The sequence below is a fragment of the Hyperolius riggenbachi genome, chromosome 2, assembly GCF_040937935.1.
Source record: "Hyperolius riggenbachi isolate aHypRig1 chromosome 2, aHypRig1.pri, whole genome shotgun sequence".
NCBI lineage: Eukaryota > Metazoa > Chordata > Amphibia > Anura > Hyperoliidae > Hyperolius > Hyperolius riggenbachi.
Genome location: NC_090647.1, coordinates 228082011 through 228100803, shown reverse-complemented (window position 1 = coordinate 228100803; position 18793 = coordinate 228082011). Strand labels below are relative to the sequence as shown.

At 43.8% G+C, this 18793-nt stretch overlaps 1 protein-coding gene across 3 annotated transcripts in view; it reads left to right on the top strand.

Moving 5' to 3' along the window:
- NPAS2 (neuronal PAS domain protein 2) overlaps positions 1–18793 on the top strand; it is a 117712-nt gene that overhangs the window by 55522 nt on the left and 43397 nt on the right. For all 3 annotated transcript variants that reach the window (XM_068268271.1, XM_068268269.1, XM_068268270.1), the window contains exons 8-13: positions 5771–5889; positions 6686–6768; positions 7346–7452; positions 10036–10183; positions 11135–11219; positions 13458–13599. In XM_068268271.1, coding sequence (XP_068124372.1) covers positions 5771–5889; positions 6686–6768; positions 7346–7452; positions 10036–10183; positions 11135–11219; positions 13458–13599 — 684 coding nt within the window. The remainder of the gene's footprint in view (positions 1–5770; positions 5890–6685; positions 6769–7345; positions 7453–10035; positions 10184–11134; positions 11220–13457; positions 13600–18793) is intronic.

Genomic DNA, 18793 nt, shown 5'->3' with positions numbered 1-18793 from the left:
GACCTAACTTGGGTGACAGTTGCTTTAGAGCCAAATGTCGTGTGGACACCCAGACCAAGTCTCCTGGAAGAAATTCCCATTCTAAGGAACGTCTCCTGTCAGCCTGTTTCTTCTGGTTCTGAAAAGCCCTCCCCAGATTTCCTTTAACCATTCCCCACATCTGTTTCAAAGACCTCTGCCAATTCTCCAGGGCTGGAAACGGAGTAGAAGCCACTGGCAATGGGGTGAACTTAGGTGACCTTCCTGTCACCACCTGAAATGGGGAAAATCCTGAAGAGGAACTTTTCAGGTTGTTGTGTGCAAATTCTGCAAACGGCAAAAATTTGACCCAGTCGGTTTGTGCATCTGCAACATAACATCTCAGAAACTGTTCCAGGGACTGATTGCTTCTTTCGGTCTGGCCATTGGTCTGTGGGTGGTAGCCTGATGAGAAAGAAAGCTCCATGTCTAACTGATGGCAGAATGCCCTCCAAAACTTGGATACAAATTGGACTCCCCGATCTGACACTATATTTTCCGGAATGCCATGCAGCCGGAAAATGTGCTGGATGAAGAGATCAGCTAATTCCTGGGCCGAGGGGAGTCCTTTCAGGGGGACAAAATGAGCCATCTTACTGAATTGATCGACTGCCACCCAAATGACTGTCATGCCCTCAGACCTGGGGAGTTCGCCCACAAAATCCATGGACAAATTGGTCCACGGTTCACTCGGAACTGGTAAAGGCTGCAATGTTCCAACAGGTGCCTGACGGGAGGGTTTGCTCCTAGCACACACTGCACACTCTCTCACATACTCCTTACAGTCTGTTGCCAATGACGGCCACCAAGCACATCTAGCAATGAGATCCTGAGTTCTGGTGGCCCCAGGATGCCCAGCATTCTTGTGGGAATGGAACAGCTGCAACAGTTGTAGGCGAAAAGGCAATGGTACAAACATGACCCCCTCAGGCTTCCCCTCTGGAACATCTTGTTGGAACGGACTTAAAGTGACAGCCCAGTCTTTCCAGGTCTCAGTGGCTGCCAGGACCACTTTCTGAGGGACAATGGTCTCTGGGTCTGAGGGCTGTGTTGTCTCGGGCTCAAAACACCTGGATAAGGCATCAGCCTTGATGTTCTTATTACCAGGGGTATACGTGATTACAAATCTGAATCTTGAGAAAAATAACAACCACCGGGCCTGTCGGGGGCTAAGTCTCTTAGCACCCTCAATGTACTCCAAATTCTTGTGGTCAGTGTAAACAGTAATGGTATGTTCTGCCCCTTCTAGCCAACATCGCCATTCCTCAAAGGCCACTTTGATGGCTAGAAGTTTCCTATTGCCTATATCGTAGTTTTTCTCTGCGGGTGAAAACCTACGGGAGAAATAGGCACAAGGATGCAGTTTTCCCTGCAACCTGGAACGCTGAGACAGCACAGCTCCTACCCCTACCTCTGAGGCATCTACCTCCACAATAAAGGGAAAGGTGACGTCAACATGTCTCAGTATGGGTGCAGAACAGAACAATTTCTTCAGAGTGGAGAAAGCAGCATGGGCCTCTGGGGACCAGTGGTGAGTATCTGCCCCTTTCTTGGTGAGACCGGTGAGAGGTGAAATCACCGTAGAGTACCCCTTTATGAACCTCCTGTAGTAGTTGGCAACCCAGGAATCTCTGGAGAGCTTTCAGTCCTACGGGTTGAGACCACTCCAATACAGCTGAAACCTTTCCAGGGTCCATAGAGAGGCCAGAGTTTGAGATTATGTACCCCAGAAATGCGACAGAGGTCACTTCGAAAATGCACTTTTCCAACTTAGCATACAACATATTTTGTCTTAACTTCCGAAACACAAAGCCAACATGTTTCCTGTGTTCTGAGAGGTTGGATGAGAAAATTAGTATGTCGTCTAAGTACACTAAGACGAATTTGCCCAACACCTCTCTGAAGACCTCATTAATCAGCTCTTGGAAGACGGCCAGGGCGTTACACAACCCAAAGGGCATCACTAGGTACTCGTAATGCCCGTCGGGTGTGTTAAAGGCCGTCTTCCATTCATCACCGTCCCTGATACGCACAAAGTTGTATGCACCCCTTAAATCCAGCTTCGAGAAAATCTTAGCATTGGTGACCTGGGTAAACAAATCGTCTATTAAGGGCAGAAGATAACGATTTTTTACTGTAATTTTATTTAAGCCCCGATAATCAATGCATGGACGGAGGCCTCCATCCTTCTTTTTCACAAAAAAGAATCCTGCCCCTGCTGATGACCGAGAGGGACGAATAAAGCCTTTAGCTAAATTTTCTCGGATGTATTCTTGCATAGCTAATTTCTCTGGTCCAGACAAATTATAGAGATGACCTCTACCGGGTATACAACCAGACCTGAGATCAATGGGACAATCAAAAGGACGGTGCGGAGGAAGTTTATCTGCTGACTTGGGACAAAACACGTCCGCAAATTCTGAATACTGGTCTGGCAACCCTTCCATGTGAATCTTGGTTTTACCCAATGTTACCTTCGCTAGACAATGATGATAACAATGGTTAGACCAGCTCATTAGCTGACCTGAAGCCCAATTGATCTGAGGAGAGTGAAGTGGTAACCATGGCATACCAAGAATGATCGTGGAGGTTTTCATCCGTAAGACCAGAACTGTAAATTCTCTTTATATAACACCCCCACCGTAACCCTTAACTCTGGGGTCTGAGACAGAGGGTGTTTACTCTGCAGAGGAGAATCATCCACTGCTGTGAACAGAATCCGTTGATGCAACGGAAAAATGGGGATCCCCAATTTCTTAGCAAATTCGTAATCCATAAAATTGGCTGCTGAGCCAGAGTCAATGAAGGCCTCAGTGGTCTCTGTCCTATCTTTCCAAGATATAGTACAAGGGAGGAGCAAACATTTTATCATCTAGAGGTAACGACTGCGCGCCTAGGGTATTACCTCCGACTACACCTAGGCGGCAGCGTTTCCCGACTTCTTGGGACAATTCTGTACTCTATGACCTACCTCTGTACAGTACAGACAGAGCTGCTCTGTTTCTCTGTGTCTCCGCTCCACCCGGGATAATCTCGACCGACCAATCTGCATTGGTTCTGGTGGAGGTGAAATGGGTGGGGATGAAATAGATGGAGGCGCGGCGTAGGAAACATATTTCACATTGTTCCCACTTCGAGTCTGTCTTTGATAACGTAGGCGACGATCAATTCTGATTGCTAACGAAATGGCTTCATCAATAGACTTCAGCTCAGGATGACCCAGCATCAGATCAGAGACCGCATCTGACAACCCTGACAAAAAACAGTCTAGCCATGCGATGAGTCCCATGTAGTTGAAACTGCCCATTTCCTGAACTCCGCTGCCTAATTCTCCACCGGACCTTTGCCCTGCCGTAGTGTCTTGAGCTTCCGCTCCGCGGTAGAGGCAATGTCCGGATCATCATAAAGTATAGCCATAGCTTTAAAGAATTCCTCCACTGAGGTTAGAGCCTGATGCCCCGTCTGCAGACTATATGCCCAGGTCTGGGAATCCCCTGACAACAGAGTTTTAATGAATGTAACTCTCTGTGCCACGGTTCCTGATGCATTAGGCCTTAACTCAAAGTATGACAACTCTTTATTTCTAAAATTCTGGAAGTCAGATCTGTGACCAGAAAACCTTTCGGGTACAGGCATACGTATGTCTGTGCTAGGAGGAGATCGCACTGTATTCACAGCCGTCTGAAAGACTTGTATAGTCCCAGACAAAGCGTTGATCTGGGTCTGGTGACTGTCCAGCACTCGGATGTAATTCTCCACCGAAGTGGTGAGTGCATCAAGACGGCTGTTGAGTGTGTCCATTTGGTTTTGGTCTGTCGTTCTGTAACGATCGGTGTCAGCACACAGAGAGAATCTGATCATTGGTGATCTGCAGTATCACCAAGAATACAGATATATACCTGATTATTGATGATCTGCAGAATCACCAATAATACAGATATAGTACTAACCTCTGGACACCTGTATATATTGTGAGTGTTTGGTGCAACAGTAATAACTTTGAGTAAACCACCTGTTGAGCAGGTGGTCCTAGGCACCTATGGGAAATACTGCTCTTTAGAGAAGCACAAGAACCTTCCAGCAGCCTGAGACCTTTCAAGGGGTGGAGTCTCAGACTGAAGGTAGGAAGGGCCAGTGAGTAAGTGACACTTGAAGGTGGATGTCACTAGCTGATCTGGAGACTATCTCCTAAAGGGGAGAGATAGCTCTCGAGTTCGGGCAAGCCAGGTCGGCAACACACGGACAGATAAAGTACAAAGACAGAAGGCTGATTCGGTATCCAAGGCAGGCAGGGTTGGCAACGGATAATCAGATATGCGTGGTACCGATAGCGGAGGGATAGTCAGGAAAGCAATAGGTCATAACAGATATCAAACAATACCTAGTCTTGGGTGTGAGGTCCGTGGTCTCTACACCCTGGAACTAGTCTGAAGTAACACAGAATGATAACACAAGTTTCCTAATCTTGGGTGTGAGGTCCGTGGTCTCTACACCCTGGAACTAGTCTGAAGTATAACAGAATGATAACACAAGTTCCCTAATCTTGGGTGTGAGGTCCGTGGTCTCGACACCCTGGAACTAGTCTGAAGTATAACAGAATGATAACACAAGTTCCCTAATCTTGGGTGTGAGGTCCGTGGTCTCGACACCCTGGAACTAGTCTGAAGTATTATTATTATTATTATTATTTATTTATAAAGCGCCAACATATTCCGTGGCGCTGTACAATGTAAGAAAACAAACAAGGGATACATAACGATACAGACAATGATCTACATCAAATATGAACACTGATACAAAATACAGCACTGCTGATTACAATTTGATTTAACATGATGACTAAAATGTATAAATGTCTAACAGTGTGCAAGCAATTAAATTAATAACAGTCCATGACACAAAAGGATGAGAGCCCTGCCCTTGCGAGCTTACAATCTAAAGGAATGGGGTGAAGTATAACAGAATGATAACACAAGTTCCCTAATCTTGGGTGTGAGGTCCGTGGTCTCTACACCCTGGAACTAGTCTGAAGTATAACAGAATGATAACACAAGTAATCTGGCTCAGTGTGAATTCCCAGGTCCTCCTCGTTCAAACACACTGTTGGATCTGACTAAGGTCTGAGTGCTTCCACGTAGTGTTCGCAACGGCAGACAACTTGTGACTGGCCAGCAGCAACTATATATAGAGCAACGCTCTCTGACGCCACCCTTAAGTGATAGACCAATAGTTACTAGCTCCGAGGTCAGCTGACCAGCCTGGTCAGCTGATCCCCCCTTGGCCGTCATAAAAGTTCTGCCTCTCAACGCGCGCGCGCGTATTCCTGAATCTGTGTGATCTAACAGACCCAGCCACACCAGACGCATGCTGCTGCGTGCAAACCGCCGCACTGGACGCGGAACCAGCCGCCTTGCTATCAGTACATGCGGCGGCTTTTCCGCGTTTCCTTACAAACTGTAACAACTTTTCCCCCCAATTTATAATAACCTTTTTTTGCACTTATTGCCTGCTTTGATCTGACTACACAGACACTTGTTATACTTTTGAAAGACACATTTTTTTCTTCTCATTCAGAACTCAGTCTACTTAAACTTTATGACATTCTTTAATAGGCTTTGATCAGAGCCACAAATCATATAATACTGTGAAAATATATGTTACATCTTACCATATATATTGTGCCAATCATACTTCTTGAATATGATATACTGTAATTCCCTGCAATGAAATGACAGTGACTTTATCATTGTAGTGCCCATGCCTTCATGTAATGGCTATGAAGGCGCTGTTTCAAGAACATACAGATCTCAGCTCAACAAGCAGGTTTGCTTTATCGCTACAGTCCGGCTAGCGACACCACAATTTTTAAAGGTAAGTACAGACGCCTTTCTGTTATTTGCTTTAGGCCTCTTGCACGCTATATGCGATTCTGATTTTTTTATACGATCTGATTTTTGATTCCGATTAAGAAACACGGCAGCATGCGGTACTTTTTTTAATCGGAGTCAAAAATTGGATCGCATAAAAAAATCGGAATCGTATGTAGTGTGCAAGAGGCCTCAATAAGCTTTCTGTAAGATATTTGCAACAATAGATTTGTGTTTTCTGTTATTATAGTAATTCTACATTAATTATCAATGCGCTCAAGATTTTGAGCATTGCACAGCTGTACCTTCTGCAAGATATATATTTTAAATAGTTGGCTGCTGGTATTTATTACTTAATTTCCTTTTGAGATGACAGTGCAATTTTATTCGAGACAGTTGCCCAAGTTCCTTCCCTACCCCATCAACACCCCCATGAGGTAGTCAGGGAGGAGCTGGAAGCTGTACCAAGCAGTCTTTTTCTGTCATCACATATCATCTGACCTTGTCCTCCTCCTAACTAAAGGCTGTTATCTCCCAGTTCCTACTTGCTGTCTGTAAGTCCATTCAATTACATCATGACTGAAATCACAGCTTATAGGAATTTCTATTGCTCTACAGACAATGAATTTAATGTTCAGCTTATTCTAGCTCAGCTAAAACTTGCTCAGGGTGCTGGCCAGTCAAAAGAGACCCCCCTACATGCAAGTAGGCAGGCAATGCGTTTTGTTACAGTTTATGTCTTGTGGCACATTAAAACATGTAGGAATTCTTTAAAATGTTTCTAATGTTTGCATTTGCAGGAAATGTGTATTGTTGATGAGTCTTTTGAAGAATTCACATCACGACATAGTCTGGAATGGAAATTCCTATCTCTAGATCACAGGTATGGAAAAAGTATATCATGAGTATCACTGTGATTAAAGTGTACCAGCAAACCATTGCAAATGAATTATAATGAATAGTCAATGTCTTAATGTAGGCCGTAATGTTCCAATTCACAATATTGGGGGAGGTGCCTTGTCTGGGGCACCAAAATGGCCAAAAAATGGCCATGGTAGTCATTGAGATCTATAAAAAACAGATTCCCTTATCTTGATCTACTTCTGCTTTCCATGACAACAATAACCAGTCATTTAAAAGGAAGACTGTATTGTGAGCAGCAAAGGCTGATTGCTGTTGGGTGAACAATGGAATAGTGGTTTTGTACTCTGCTGGGAATTAAAGTTATTTTTTTCAGCAAAAGTATTGATTGATTCTGAAGCTTTGTAGTAGCTTTGTACTGTGCATCGATTGTTATTTTACCATCAGGTATACTAATTTGTTTATATAAATCCTGACATTCTCTGTCCATTCTCAATAAATGCATAGTCACTTATACCTGTAGATCATCTATTAGTTCTCTTCTTTCACATGGATTCTGAAATTGCATAAACAATGACTGTGTTGTTTTATTAATGCAGAGCTCCACCAATAATTGGATACTTGCCATTTGAAGTTCTTGGTACCTCTGGATATGACTACTATCATGTAGATGACCTTGAGATTATAGCCAGGTGCCATGAACACTGTAAGTACTCAAATTAATTGTGTAAAGTAGCAAAACTAGTACAGTTTTACTTTGGACTACCCAAAGACAAACGATAGAGGACTGAACAGCTATGATCATTCTAGCCTTTAAAGAGAAACTCCGACCAAGAATTGAACTTTATCCCAATCAGTAGCTGATACCCACTTTTACATGAAAAATATAATGATTTTTACAAACAGACCATCAGGGGGCGCTGTATGACTGATTTTGTGCTGAAACCCCTCCCACAAGAGGCTCTGGTACCGTACGGTACTCTGGGCAAACTGCCACAATGTAACAATGACACACACAGGAAATGGCTGTTTATAGCTGTCTGTTAAAGCCAGAACAGCTACATAATCTGCCCACAGTAACAATGTCACCATGTAATACATGTCAGAATGTGAATCAGGGAGAGGAAAGATTTTACAATGAGCAAACTCTGACTAAATCATGTATACATAATTATTGTAAAAATTAAGCACCTTTTTATATTAAATTATTTTCACTGGAGTTCCTCTTTAAGGTGTTGTTTAGGTATTAGCTTTTTACTAAGGCTTTTCAAATTTGGTATATTATTAAGGTATACAGCTATTCATTGACGCTGATATTGAGTGCAATAGGACTCCTGTGGAATTGCAATCATGCTGCCTGTTGCATTTCCTCTGTGATTGTGTTTCTGTGCCATTTAGTACAATTATGCATTTTGCAGTCGCAGTCATACCAAAAATGGCTTAGTAAACCCAGAGTAAATACAACTGCATTTTTTCCTCTGTGTTTTGTGATTTGCGGTGGTAAAAAGGCCCCAAGGCATTCCTTATTAGCAGTGATGAGCAAGAGATGCTCCTAACATGCAAATCACTAAGGAAGCAATTAAGGGCCCTTTTCCAAGGGTGGCTGAAATGCACTCTCAGTAAGCAGTTACTAAGCAGTAGTGGGCAGTTACAAGGCAGCAGCAGGCAGTTACCAGGCAGCAGTAAACAGTTGTGAGAGTTTGAGAGTCTTTTCACTGCCTATCAGCTGCCCGTGGAAAAGGGCCCTAAATGTAAATCAAAGCATTGAGCTGATGGATAATTAATAAGCTACCTAACAAGCACATTTGGCTAGCTTTACCAGGGAGGGGGTGGGGCTACCTAATACTGGGGGGACATCTGGCTACCTATACTGGAGTGGGCACAATTGGGGGGGAACGTCACATTTTGGAAACCTTGCCTCTGGTTTTGGAGAAACTTGGCCACCTGCATTCTATAGTGGAAACAAAGATGCCTTAATAAAAAGTAAAAGCAATACAGTATTTACTGAAAATACATAAAGTGGTCTGAAAGTCATAATTTCTACATAGCTCTAAAATATTCCTTACAGCTTTAAAGCTACTATCTCAGAAAAAAATCTAGCAGAACATCACTGATATGATTAAACAGAGCACTTTGTCCTTCTATTCAGCTTCAAATCCGCATCCAAACTTATCTTTTTTACTTGTTAAACACAAATGTATCAACACTGGAATGTAAACAAACACTCTGAGAAACTGTCTCTGCTTCAGGCACACACAGAGTTCAGAATAGCTCATTAGAAGATTTTAAAGAGACACTGAAGCGAAAAAAATATATGATATAATGAATTGGTTGTGTACTATGAATAATTACTAGAAGATTAGCAGCAAAGAAAATATTCTCATACTTTTATTTTCAGGTATATAGTGTTTTTTCTAACATTGCATTATTCTATAATATGTGCAGATTACACAACACTCACCATTCAAAATGAGTCTTTCAGAGCAGCCTGTGAAGTAATGAACTCTCCTCTAGCAGAGAGACAGTAAACAGTTCACTTACAGTTGAGATAATAAAAGTCAGATAACAGCCCTCTCCACGACTAAGTTAGTTGGAGAGCTTAATAGCTTTTTTGCATAGAGATAACAACTGGAGTTTCTCAACTCTTCCTGTACTGGAAACAATTAAACTGATGTATCTGATCTTAATGTTTTATTTCTTAGCTGTACTACACATACAAATCATAATATCATCTTTTTTTTTGCTTCAGTGTCTCTTTAATATATAATAAAAAGCAGTTATATTAGAAAAAGAATAAAATGCAATGACAGCTTTTAGGGCAATAAAAATGACACTTTGGAAACTTGTAATTTGTAAACAGACAATATTTCTTGTGGACAAAAGCAAATGTGATAATTGTATGAGTAATACAAAGTAGGAAAACACATTTTTATTGAATGTTATGTTTTTATTGAATGGTACAGTTTAGAGGTTTTTTTTAACTTTAGGTCTTTATCTAGTGTTGCAACACTCACTGTTCCCTCATAGAGTGACTTCGGAGGGGGATTTACTAAAGAAATGTAAAGGTGCAATTGCACATTTACAAAGCAAAAATTGAGCACTTGATGTTGGTTGCTTAATATCTCGATGGAAAATCGAGTAATGTATAGCGCCTTTATTTATGACTCCCGGTTTGTCTTCAAATTTGCAGGAGGTGGGCATTGTGTTAATAATCAGATTGCACTCCATTATAATTAACCCCCTTCATAAAAAATGTTATGCTATAACAGTTTGTTCTTTTGTTTAACAGTAATGCAGTTTGGAAAGGGAAAGTCTTGCTGCTATCGGTTTCTAACCAAAGGTCAACAATGGATCTGGCTACAGACTCATTACTATATCACATATCATCAGTGGAACTCCAAGCCAGAGTTTATTGTATGCACACACTCTGTTGTAAGGTTTGTCATGGTCCTCTGTTTCTGTGCATAGTTGTGTCTGCCTGCAGTACTTTTATTCTGAACTTACATGCCAGCAAATGATTTATTTAGTGCTGAAAATAGTGAGCACTAACTAGATATGAGGAATCTTTTTTTTCTTCATCTCCTCTCATTATTGTGTCTTGTGTACGACACAGCACATGACATGAAAAGTGAATGACAGCTGTCCTGCATGTGACAAAGGCACAAAATATGCCTCAAAATTCTTGTAAAATTTGTGCAAATAATTTGAAGTATGGTCTGGTGTTTGTGGAGCAGATATGCTGACAAAACCAACAAATGTTGATTTGGGTAATACCTGTGCTGTATAATGCCTGAAGAAAAAACGTAACGTTTCGAAAGCTTGTAATAAATCATGTACAGTTAGTCATTAAAGGTATTACCGGAATCAGCATTTGTTGGTTTGATATCAGGATATCTGCAAATCATTAAGTATTTTAAAATGCTTATGTACGAAAATTAATTAAACGTTGTTTCACGACGCAGGCCACCCGCGACAGTTGTTTGTTTTACAACAACCGCCATGTTGGACTCTATAGCGGAGGATCGTTCCAATCCCTGTTGACTTTTGCAGTAATTTGCTGCAATTGTGTAAAAGATTCATTTACACAATCATTCCTTTCCATGGTTGCTAACGGCGCTGGCAAATTCAGCCAAATAGAATGGCGGAAGGAACGTTCGTTGACAGTGATCCCCAATCCATCTGGTCATCAGTAGATAGTTTTAGTCTCACTATTTATTTCAAAATGTTTTCAAATCCCTTGCACATATTTGACAAGCATTTTGTAACATTTCCATTTACTTATACGGACACTTATATGGACCTTCCCACTGCTCTAAAAAATGTTTGAAAGCATCGTCTTATGCTTTACCATGTCCTGTTTTTCATCTCTTTTCTTTTCCTATTATTAGTTATGCAGATGTGAGAGTGGAGAGGAGGCAGGACTCTGGTTTAAATGAAACCTCAGCAGAAGCAATTGTCACATCTGCACTAAAGGTAAACCATATTTATATTTGAAATGTTATTTTTATTTACAGTGACCTTAGGTTGTATCTGTGTTTTGGGTAGAAAAACAGTTTGCCAGGATTATTTATATTCATATCTTACACTAGACAAAACAGAGCCAGAGGGCACTAAAAGCTTACTTTATTACCAACTGTTTGGTATTTATAGGGTACTTGAAGTAACAACAAACTGAGTTATACCTTCCCTATCCTACAGAGAAGAAGCCTGTAATTTTTGCACAGTAAGGGTTAAGAATTTAGGTCTCTGTATTATATTTTGACTACAGTTGGAAATATGTAATTTTCACAGGTTGCAAAACTTCTGTGTGTGCCTGAAAAGACAACATCTGAGTACTTAAAGAAGATATAAACTTTAAACATTTGAAAAATTATGTTGAAAAAAAAACTTCTTGTATGGGAACTGACTACACAGTATTATTCACCTAAGCCAGTCAAAATTTTAACTTCTTAAATCAAAAGAAGAATATGGCATGTCAGTCCTATGTAGGAATAGGACTATAGATGATGTTTATTTCATTAGTTTCTTTTCACTTCAGGTTTGCTTTAAATAGTAGCTTGTTAGTATATTAACATAACAGAAGGCACATAGTGTGCTTTGCTAGGCTGAGATGTGTTGGGTGTGCAGAAAATAGAAATTACTTGATTTTGCTTAAACTATTCTGACACCATTGGCTGTCTTTGATTATCCTTGTGCTTTTCCTGTGCATAGTGTGGTGATCCTGTCTTCTAGCATTGGCCATCAATTGTCTCTACAGGCACTGATGATAAATACAGAGATCAGCTAATTTCACATCCTTGTATAAAAAGCTGATTTATACACTTTATTTCACAATACAGCAGTAGTAAAGACGAGCAAAACTCGTGCTTTTTGTTTCACCGCTGTTTTTGAGAAAACAGAAACATTTTTACTAACCAGCTGGGCGTTACGGACGAGCTCAGCTCGTCCAGTGCCGCCGCGCTGGATTGCTCAGGCCTTGGTGAGCCGATTTGCATAATGATCATCGCTGCCAATCCGCCGCTACCCGCCGCGAAAGAGGGCCCCCCCCCCGCAGACCCCTTGTGCAGCCTGGCCAATCACCGCCAGGCTGCGCTATGGGGTGGATCGGGACTCCCCCTGACATCAGTCCGATCGTCGCCATGGTGACGGGGGAAGCCTATACAGGAAATCCCGTTCAGAACGGGATTTCCTGTTGGGTATTTGCGCCGGCGGTGATCGGAGGGGTGGGTGGGATAGCGAAGCGAGGGGGGAAGCATGTAGCTAGCGCTAGGCTAGCTACATGTTAAAAAAAAATTAGCCAAAAAAAACCCTACCTCGTCCGTGTGCCGCATATAATCAGAACGCTAGGGAGGCTAAAATGCATATTTATTTCTGCAAATGCAAAATGCATTGATCTCTGCAAGAGAGCATAAATCCCTAATCAAGGACCACCACATGGGGTCACCACCACCTTTAAATATACCACAAAATATAGGTGAGGAAAGAACAGGTTTTTTTTTTCACATTTATAACCACAAAATCTGGAGGCCTTAAAGAGAATCTGTATTGTTAAAATCGCACAAAAGTAAACATACCAGTGCGTTAGGGGACATCTCCTATTACCCTCTGTCACAATTTCGCCGCTCCCCGCCGCATTAAAAGTGGTTAAAAACAGTTTTAAAAAGTTTGTTTATAAACAAACAAAATGGCCACCAAACAGGAAGTAGGTTAATGTACAGTATGTCCACACATAGAAAATACATCCATACACAAGCAGGCTGTATACAGACTTCCTTTTGAATCTCAAGAGATCATTTGTGTGTTTCTTTCCCCCCTGAGGGGGGAGTGCATAGCAGAACCACAACACTGAAGAACTTGGCAGCCTTCCAGACACAGGCTGACAAGTCTGACAGGGGAAAGATACATTGATTTATTACAGAGACTGTGATAGTAGAAAGTGCTGCAGTTAGCCAGAACACATTAGAATAGCTTTTGGAACTTGTAGGATGATAAAAAACAGGATGCAATTTTTGTTACGGAGTCTCTTTAAGGGGGGCACTGAGTATGCTATCAAAGCAGCTGGCAAAAAACTGCAGAAAGCACTGCCTCCAATTCCTTATTTGTATGAACATGAACAATGGAAAACAAGTTGTTTATTTTCTTTATTTTTTAATAATTACATGTTTTATGTAGCAGTGTGTTCTGAACATCCCTTCCCTTGTGTGCATCTAGGACAAGGACATGAGTGTGGACAGCGATCAGCACTACAATGTGCTAGAAGTTAGTGCCTCTCTTCTCAGTCCCAGCCGTTCTCCATCAGTCTCTTCAAGGAGTTCACATAAATCATCTCAGACCCCAGTCTCAGAACCTGCCGGTGAGTACTCATATGCTCTTCACGCCTGACTTACAACATGACTTCTGATCTTGCAAACAATGATCTCCTGGCTGGAAATATGTTGGAGAGTATCACTTATTCTAGTGGTATCAAGTTACCTCAGAAACATCAAAATAATAAAATTTTGTACTACAGAGAAATGGTTTGATAAGGATAGTTTTATTTATTTTATAATGGTTTTCTCCAATGTCTTAGAAAAATACTGGTAAGTTAATTGGCTTATGACTATGGAAGGAATTAGATCAGAAAATGCATGAAACAATATCTAAAAGGAAATTAACATATAACAAATATGATTTTTTTTTCACTGGAATATGATTGTGATTGCTACTATCAAACGCAATGCAATGTCCCCTACTGCTTTCATAGCTCCTTCCTGCCAGACTGCTTCCTGATGGTGTGTGGCAGGTGAACTGCAGTGGTGCTCAGCAGAGCTCGAATATTCGAGTAGTTCGAATATTCGAGCTCTTTTTCAGCTATTCGAGCTCGGTATTCGAGCTCCGAATAGCTGGAGCTATTCGAATGGGCTATCCGAGTACACTCGAATAGCCTATTCACTATTCGAGCTATTCGAGCCACCCGGCGCTATTCGAGCTCGGTACCGAGCTCGAATAGCGTCATAGCCCAGATTGATGTCCTTAGAGCCAATCAGAGGGCTCCCAGGCCCTCTGACGACAGCCAATCACAGAGGGGGACCCTGGCCAGCCCCTACCCTATAAATAGCGGCCGCCATGTTAGGTTTTTCCATGCTTGCCTGAGACTTGTACAGAGAGAGAGTTGCTCCTTTGTGCTTTGGCTTAGCAAGTGCTCTATTGTGGTCATTTACCTAGCGTTTTTGCTCACCTACACCTGCCATATACACCTATATTGTTGTTAGTTAGATAGACATTGTATTTTAGTTAGTAGCTTGTGTGTTACATTAGAGAACTGCAGGCAGCTGCTGCAAGCTTACAGGTTTAGGCCTCAGGGGGGCCTTGCCTCTGTGGGCAGCTGTCCTCTGTTTATTTCTCTCATATTCTATACCAGTATTTCTGCTGTCCTTTACTAATAGTATTGTAGTTATACTGTACTAGGAGTAGGACACTCACTGACTGTCACTGTTTATAGGCTACTAGCTAGCTCCTGCGTGTGTGCACTCACTCACTGTCTGTGTGTACACACACTCTATTTCCTTCTCATTACTGTTTGATTATTGTTAGTTGTACTTACTTACTACTTACTCTTACTGTACCCGTAGGGACACTCACTGTCACTGTTCATATAGGCTACTACTACCTCCTGCGTGTGCGCACTCACTGTCTGAGTGTACACACACAACACACACTCTATTTCCTTCTGATCGCTGATTGATTATTGTAATTAGTTAGTTCTACTTACTGTTACTACTTGTACTTACTCACTCTTACTGTACTAGGAGTCTAGGACACTGAGTCACTGTGTTCATAGGCTACTAGCTCCTGCCTGCGTGCACTCACTGTCTGAGTGTACACACACCCACACTCCATTTCCTTCTGATCGCTGATTGATTATTGTAATTAGTTAGTTCTACTTACTGGTGTTACTACTTACTCTTACTGTACTAGGAGTCTAGGACACTCAGTCACTGTGTTCATAGGCTACTAGCTCCTGCCTGCGTGCACTCACTGTCTGAGTGTTCACACACCCACACTCCATTTCCTTCTGATCGCTGATTGATTATTGTAATTAGTTAGTTCTTCTTACTGTTACTACTTACTCTTACTGTACTAGGAGTCTAGGACACTCAGTCACTGTGTTCATAGGCTACTAGCTCCTGCGTGCGTGCACTCACTGTCTGAGTGTACACACACCCACACTCCATTTCCTTCTGATCGCTGATTGATTATTGTAATTAGTTAGTTCTACTTACTGTTATTACTTACTCTTACTGTACTAGGAGTCTAGGACACTCAGTCACTGTGTTCATAGGCTACTAGCTGCTGCGTGCGTGCACTCACTGTCTGAGTGTACACACACCCACACTCCATTTCCTTCTGATCGCTAATTGATTATTGTAATTAGTTAGTTCTTCTTACTGTTACTACTTACTCTTACTGTACTAGGAGTCTAGGACACTCAGTCACTGTGTTCATAGGCTACTAGCTCCTGCGTGCGTGCACTCACTGTCTGAGTGTACACACACCCACACTCCATTTCCTTCTGATCGCTGATTGATTATTGTAATTATTTAGTTCTACTTACTGTTATTACTTACTCTTACTGTACTAGGAGTCTAGGACACTCAGTCACTGTGTTCATAGGCTACTAGCTCCTGCGTGCGTGCACTCACTGTCTGAGTGTACACACACCCACACTCCATTTCCTTCTGATCGCTGATTGATTATTGTAATTAGTTAGTTCTACTTACTGTTATTACTTACTCTTACTGTACTAGGAGTCTAGGACACTCAGTCACTGTGTTCATAGGCTACTAGCTCCTGCGTGCGTGCACTCAGTGTCTGAGTGTACACACACCCACACTCCATTTCCTTCTGATCGCTGATTGATTATTGTAATTAGTTAGTTCTTCTTACTGTTACTACTTACTCTTACTGTACTAGGAGTCTAGGACACTCAGTCACTGTGTTCATAGGCTACTAGCTCCTGCGTGCGTGCACTCACTGTCTGAGTGTACACACACCCACACTCCATTTCCTTCTGATCGCTGATTGATTATTGTAATTAGTTAGTTCTACTTACTGTTATTACTTACTCTTACTGTACTAGGAGTCTAGGACACTCAGTCACTGTGTTCATAGGCTACTAGCTGCTGCGTGCGTGCACTCACTGTCTGAGTGTACACACACCCACACTCCATTTCCTTCTGATCGCTGATTGATTATTGTAATTAGTTAGTTCTACTTACTGTTATTACTTACTCTTACTGTACTAGGAGTCTAGGACACTCAGTCACTGTGTTCATAGGCTACTAGCTCCTGCGTGCGTGCACTCAGTGTCTGAGTGTACACACACCCACACTCCATTTCCTTCTGATCGCTGATTGATTATTGTAATTAGTTAGTTCTTCTTACTGCTACTACTTACTCTTACTGTACTAGGAGTCTAGGACACTCAGTCACTGTGTTCATAGGCTACTAGCTCCTGCCTGCGTGCACTCACTGTCTGAGTGTACACACACTAAATTTACTTGTGATTACTACTGATTATTGTAACTGCTAGTTGTACTTCCTGACTGTTACTACTTACTTACTGTACTAGGGGACACTCACTCAGTCACCTCACCAACCAACCCACTCCATTAAAGTACCCCACTTTTCACCCGCCCTTTTAAAAAACTTTTGTCTATACGCCCAAAACATTGAAGATGTCTGGAAGTGGCAGCCAGCGCGGTTTGGGCAAGGGGAAGGGCAGCAAGGGAATCAGGAGGAGAGGGAGCAGCATTGTGGCAAGCCGCGGCCGCGGGCGCGCCACCATGCACAGTTCCGCAGCAGCAGCAGCAGCGTCAGTGGCTAACATTCCTCCCATAGCCACTGGCCGTGGACGCCTTGGGCGCCGCCCAGCAGGAGCATCTGCAACTCACGCTGCAGAGACACAGCAGCAGCAGCGTGTAGCACCTGCTCCGATTTTCCTCCAGCCGGGTCGGAAACGTCCCATTGAGGAAAAGGATGCAGACACTGTGGTGCAACTCATGACGGAGGATGAGCAGCCCGCCATCAGCTCTGCATCCGAGGCCTCCACCCTCACCACCACCACCACCACCACCCCTGTTCGCAGCAGCCGCCCAGCAGGGTCTGGGGAGGAGGCCAGTTCACCGTCAGTCGCCGACCTCTCATTCAGCACTCTTTTGACCCCAGGCATGATGAGTCAATTGTCTGCTGTTGTTGGCGATTTTGAGGAGGAGATGCTGATGGGCACTTTGGGGGATGAGGGATTGGACAGCAAGACTGTGGCGACAGTCAAGCAGCCCATCCATGCATCAGGAGAGGAGTTTGGGGGGTCATCATCCCAGCAGGACATGTTTGAGGAGGGGGAGGATGATGTTGATGACCCGGTGACAGACAGAGACTGGGTGCCACCACCTCCAGGGGATGTCGTCCTCAGCAGCTCGGAGGAGGAGGAGGATGCGCTTGTGGGCCTTGCAAGGAGGCGCATCATTGCAAGCATTGGCAGCGACCCACAGCCTGCTGGTGTCTCAGGCTCAGCAGCAGCAGCAGCAGCATCAGCCAGTACCACCACCAGCCGCACCCAAGCCCCCCCCCCAACCACCACAGGGAGACAGGCAGCAGCGCTTCCATGCCGTAGGGGGATGTTTCTGTCACCAATCTGGCGCTTTTTCACCATGCCCACTGTGTACAGCAAGTACGCCACTTGCAACCACTGTCAGCGGAAGTTGAGCAGAGGTGCAGACCCCTTAAAGTTCAGCACCAGCTCGCTGATCAACCACCTTGCGGCTAAACATTTCCACCAGCATGAGGAGTTCCAGAGGCTGAAGGCATCTGGTGCTGGCAGTGGCACCACACCCATCACTGCACAGCCTTCAGCAGCAGCAACAGCAGCCACCCGCCCTCCTGCTCCTCCAGCAGCACCAGCAGGAGTGCGGAAACGCACTGCTCCTCCCCCCTCTGCAACTCCTGCCGCCGACACTGAGGCCTGTTCTGGCAGCCAGTCCTCAGTGGCCTCCTCCGCTGTGTCTGGTGATTCCCGTGTCAGCAAAAGGCCACGCCAGAGCCTTTTGAGCGAGTCCTTCCAGGGGGTGGTTAGGGCTCTGCCTCCCAGCAGCCGTCGCGTGCGGCAGCTGAACGGCTTGCTGGCACGGGCCATGTGCTCCCAACTCCTGCCGTACACGCTCGTGCAGGAGGGGAGCGACATGCGGGCGCTGCTTGCTTGTGCAGCCCCAGACTGGCAGCTCCCCAGCAGACACTTTTTCTCCCGCAAGGCCATTCCAGCACTGCACCGCTTTGTGATGGCCAATGTGGAGCGAGGGCTGGAGCACGCGGTTGGTGAAAGGGTCCACGTCACCATGGACTCCTGGAGCAGCCGCTTCGGGACAGGCCGCTACCTGTCCTTCACTGTCCACTGGGTCAGCTTGGTGGAAGGGGGTGAGGATGGGAGAGCAGCAGCGGGCACAGCAGCAGCAGCAGCAGCAACACAGTGGGTGGTGCCACCCCGCAGGGTCAGGGGAACTGCAGCGGGT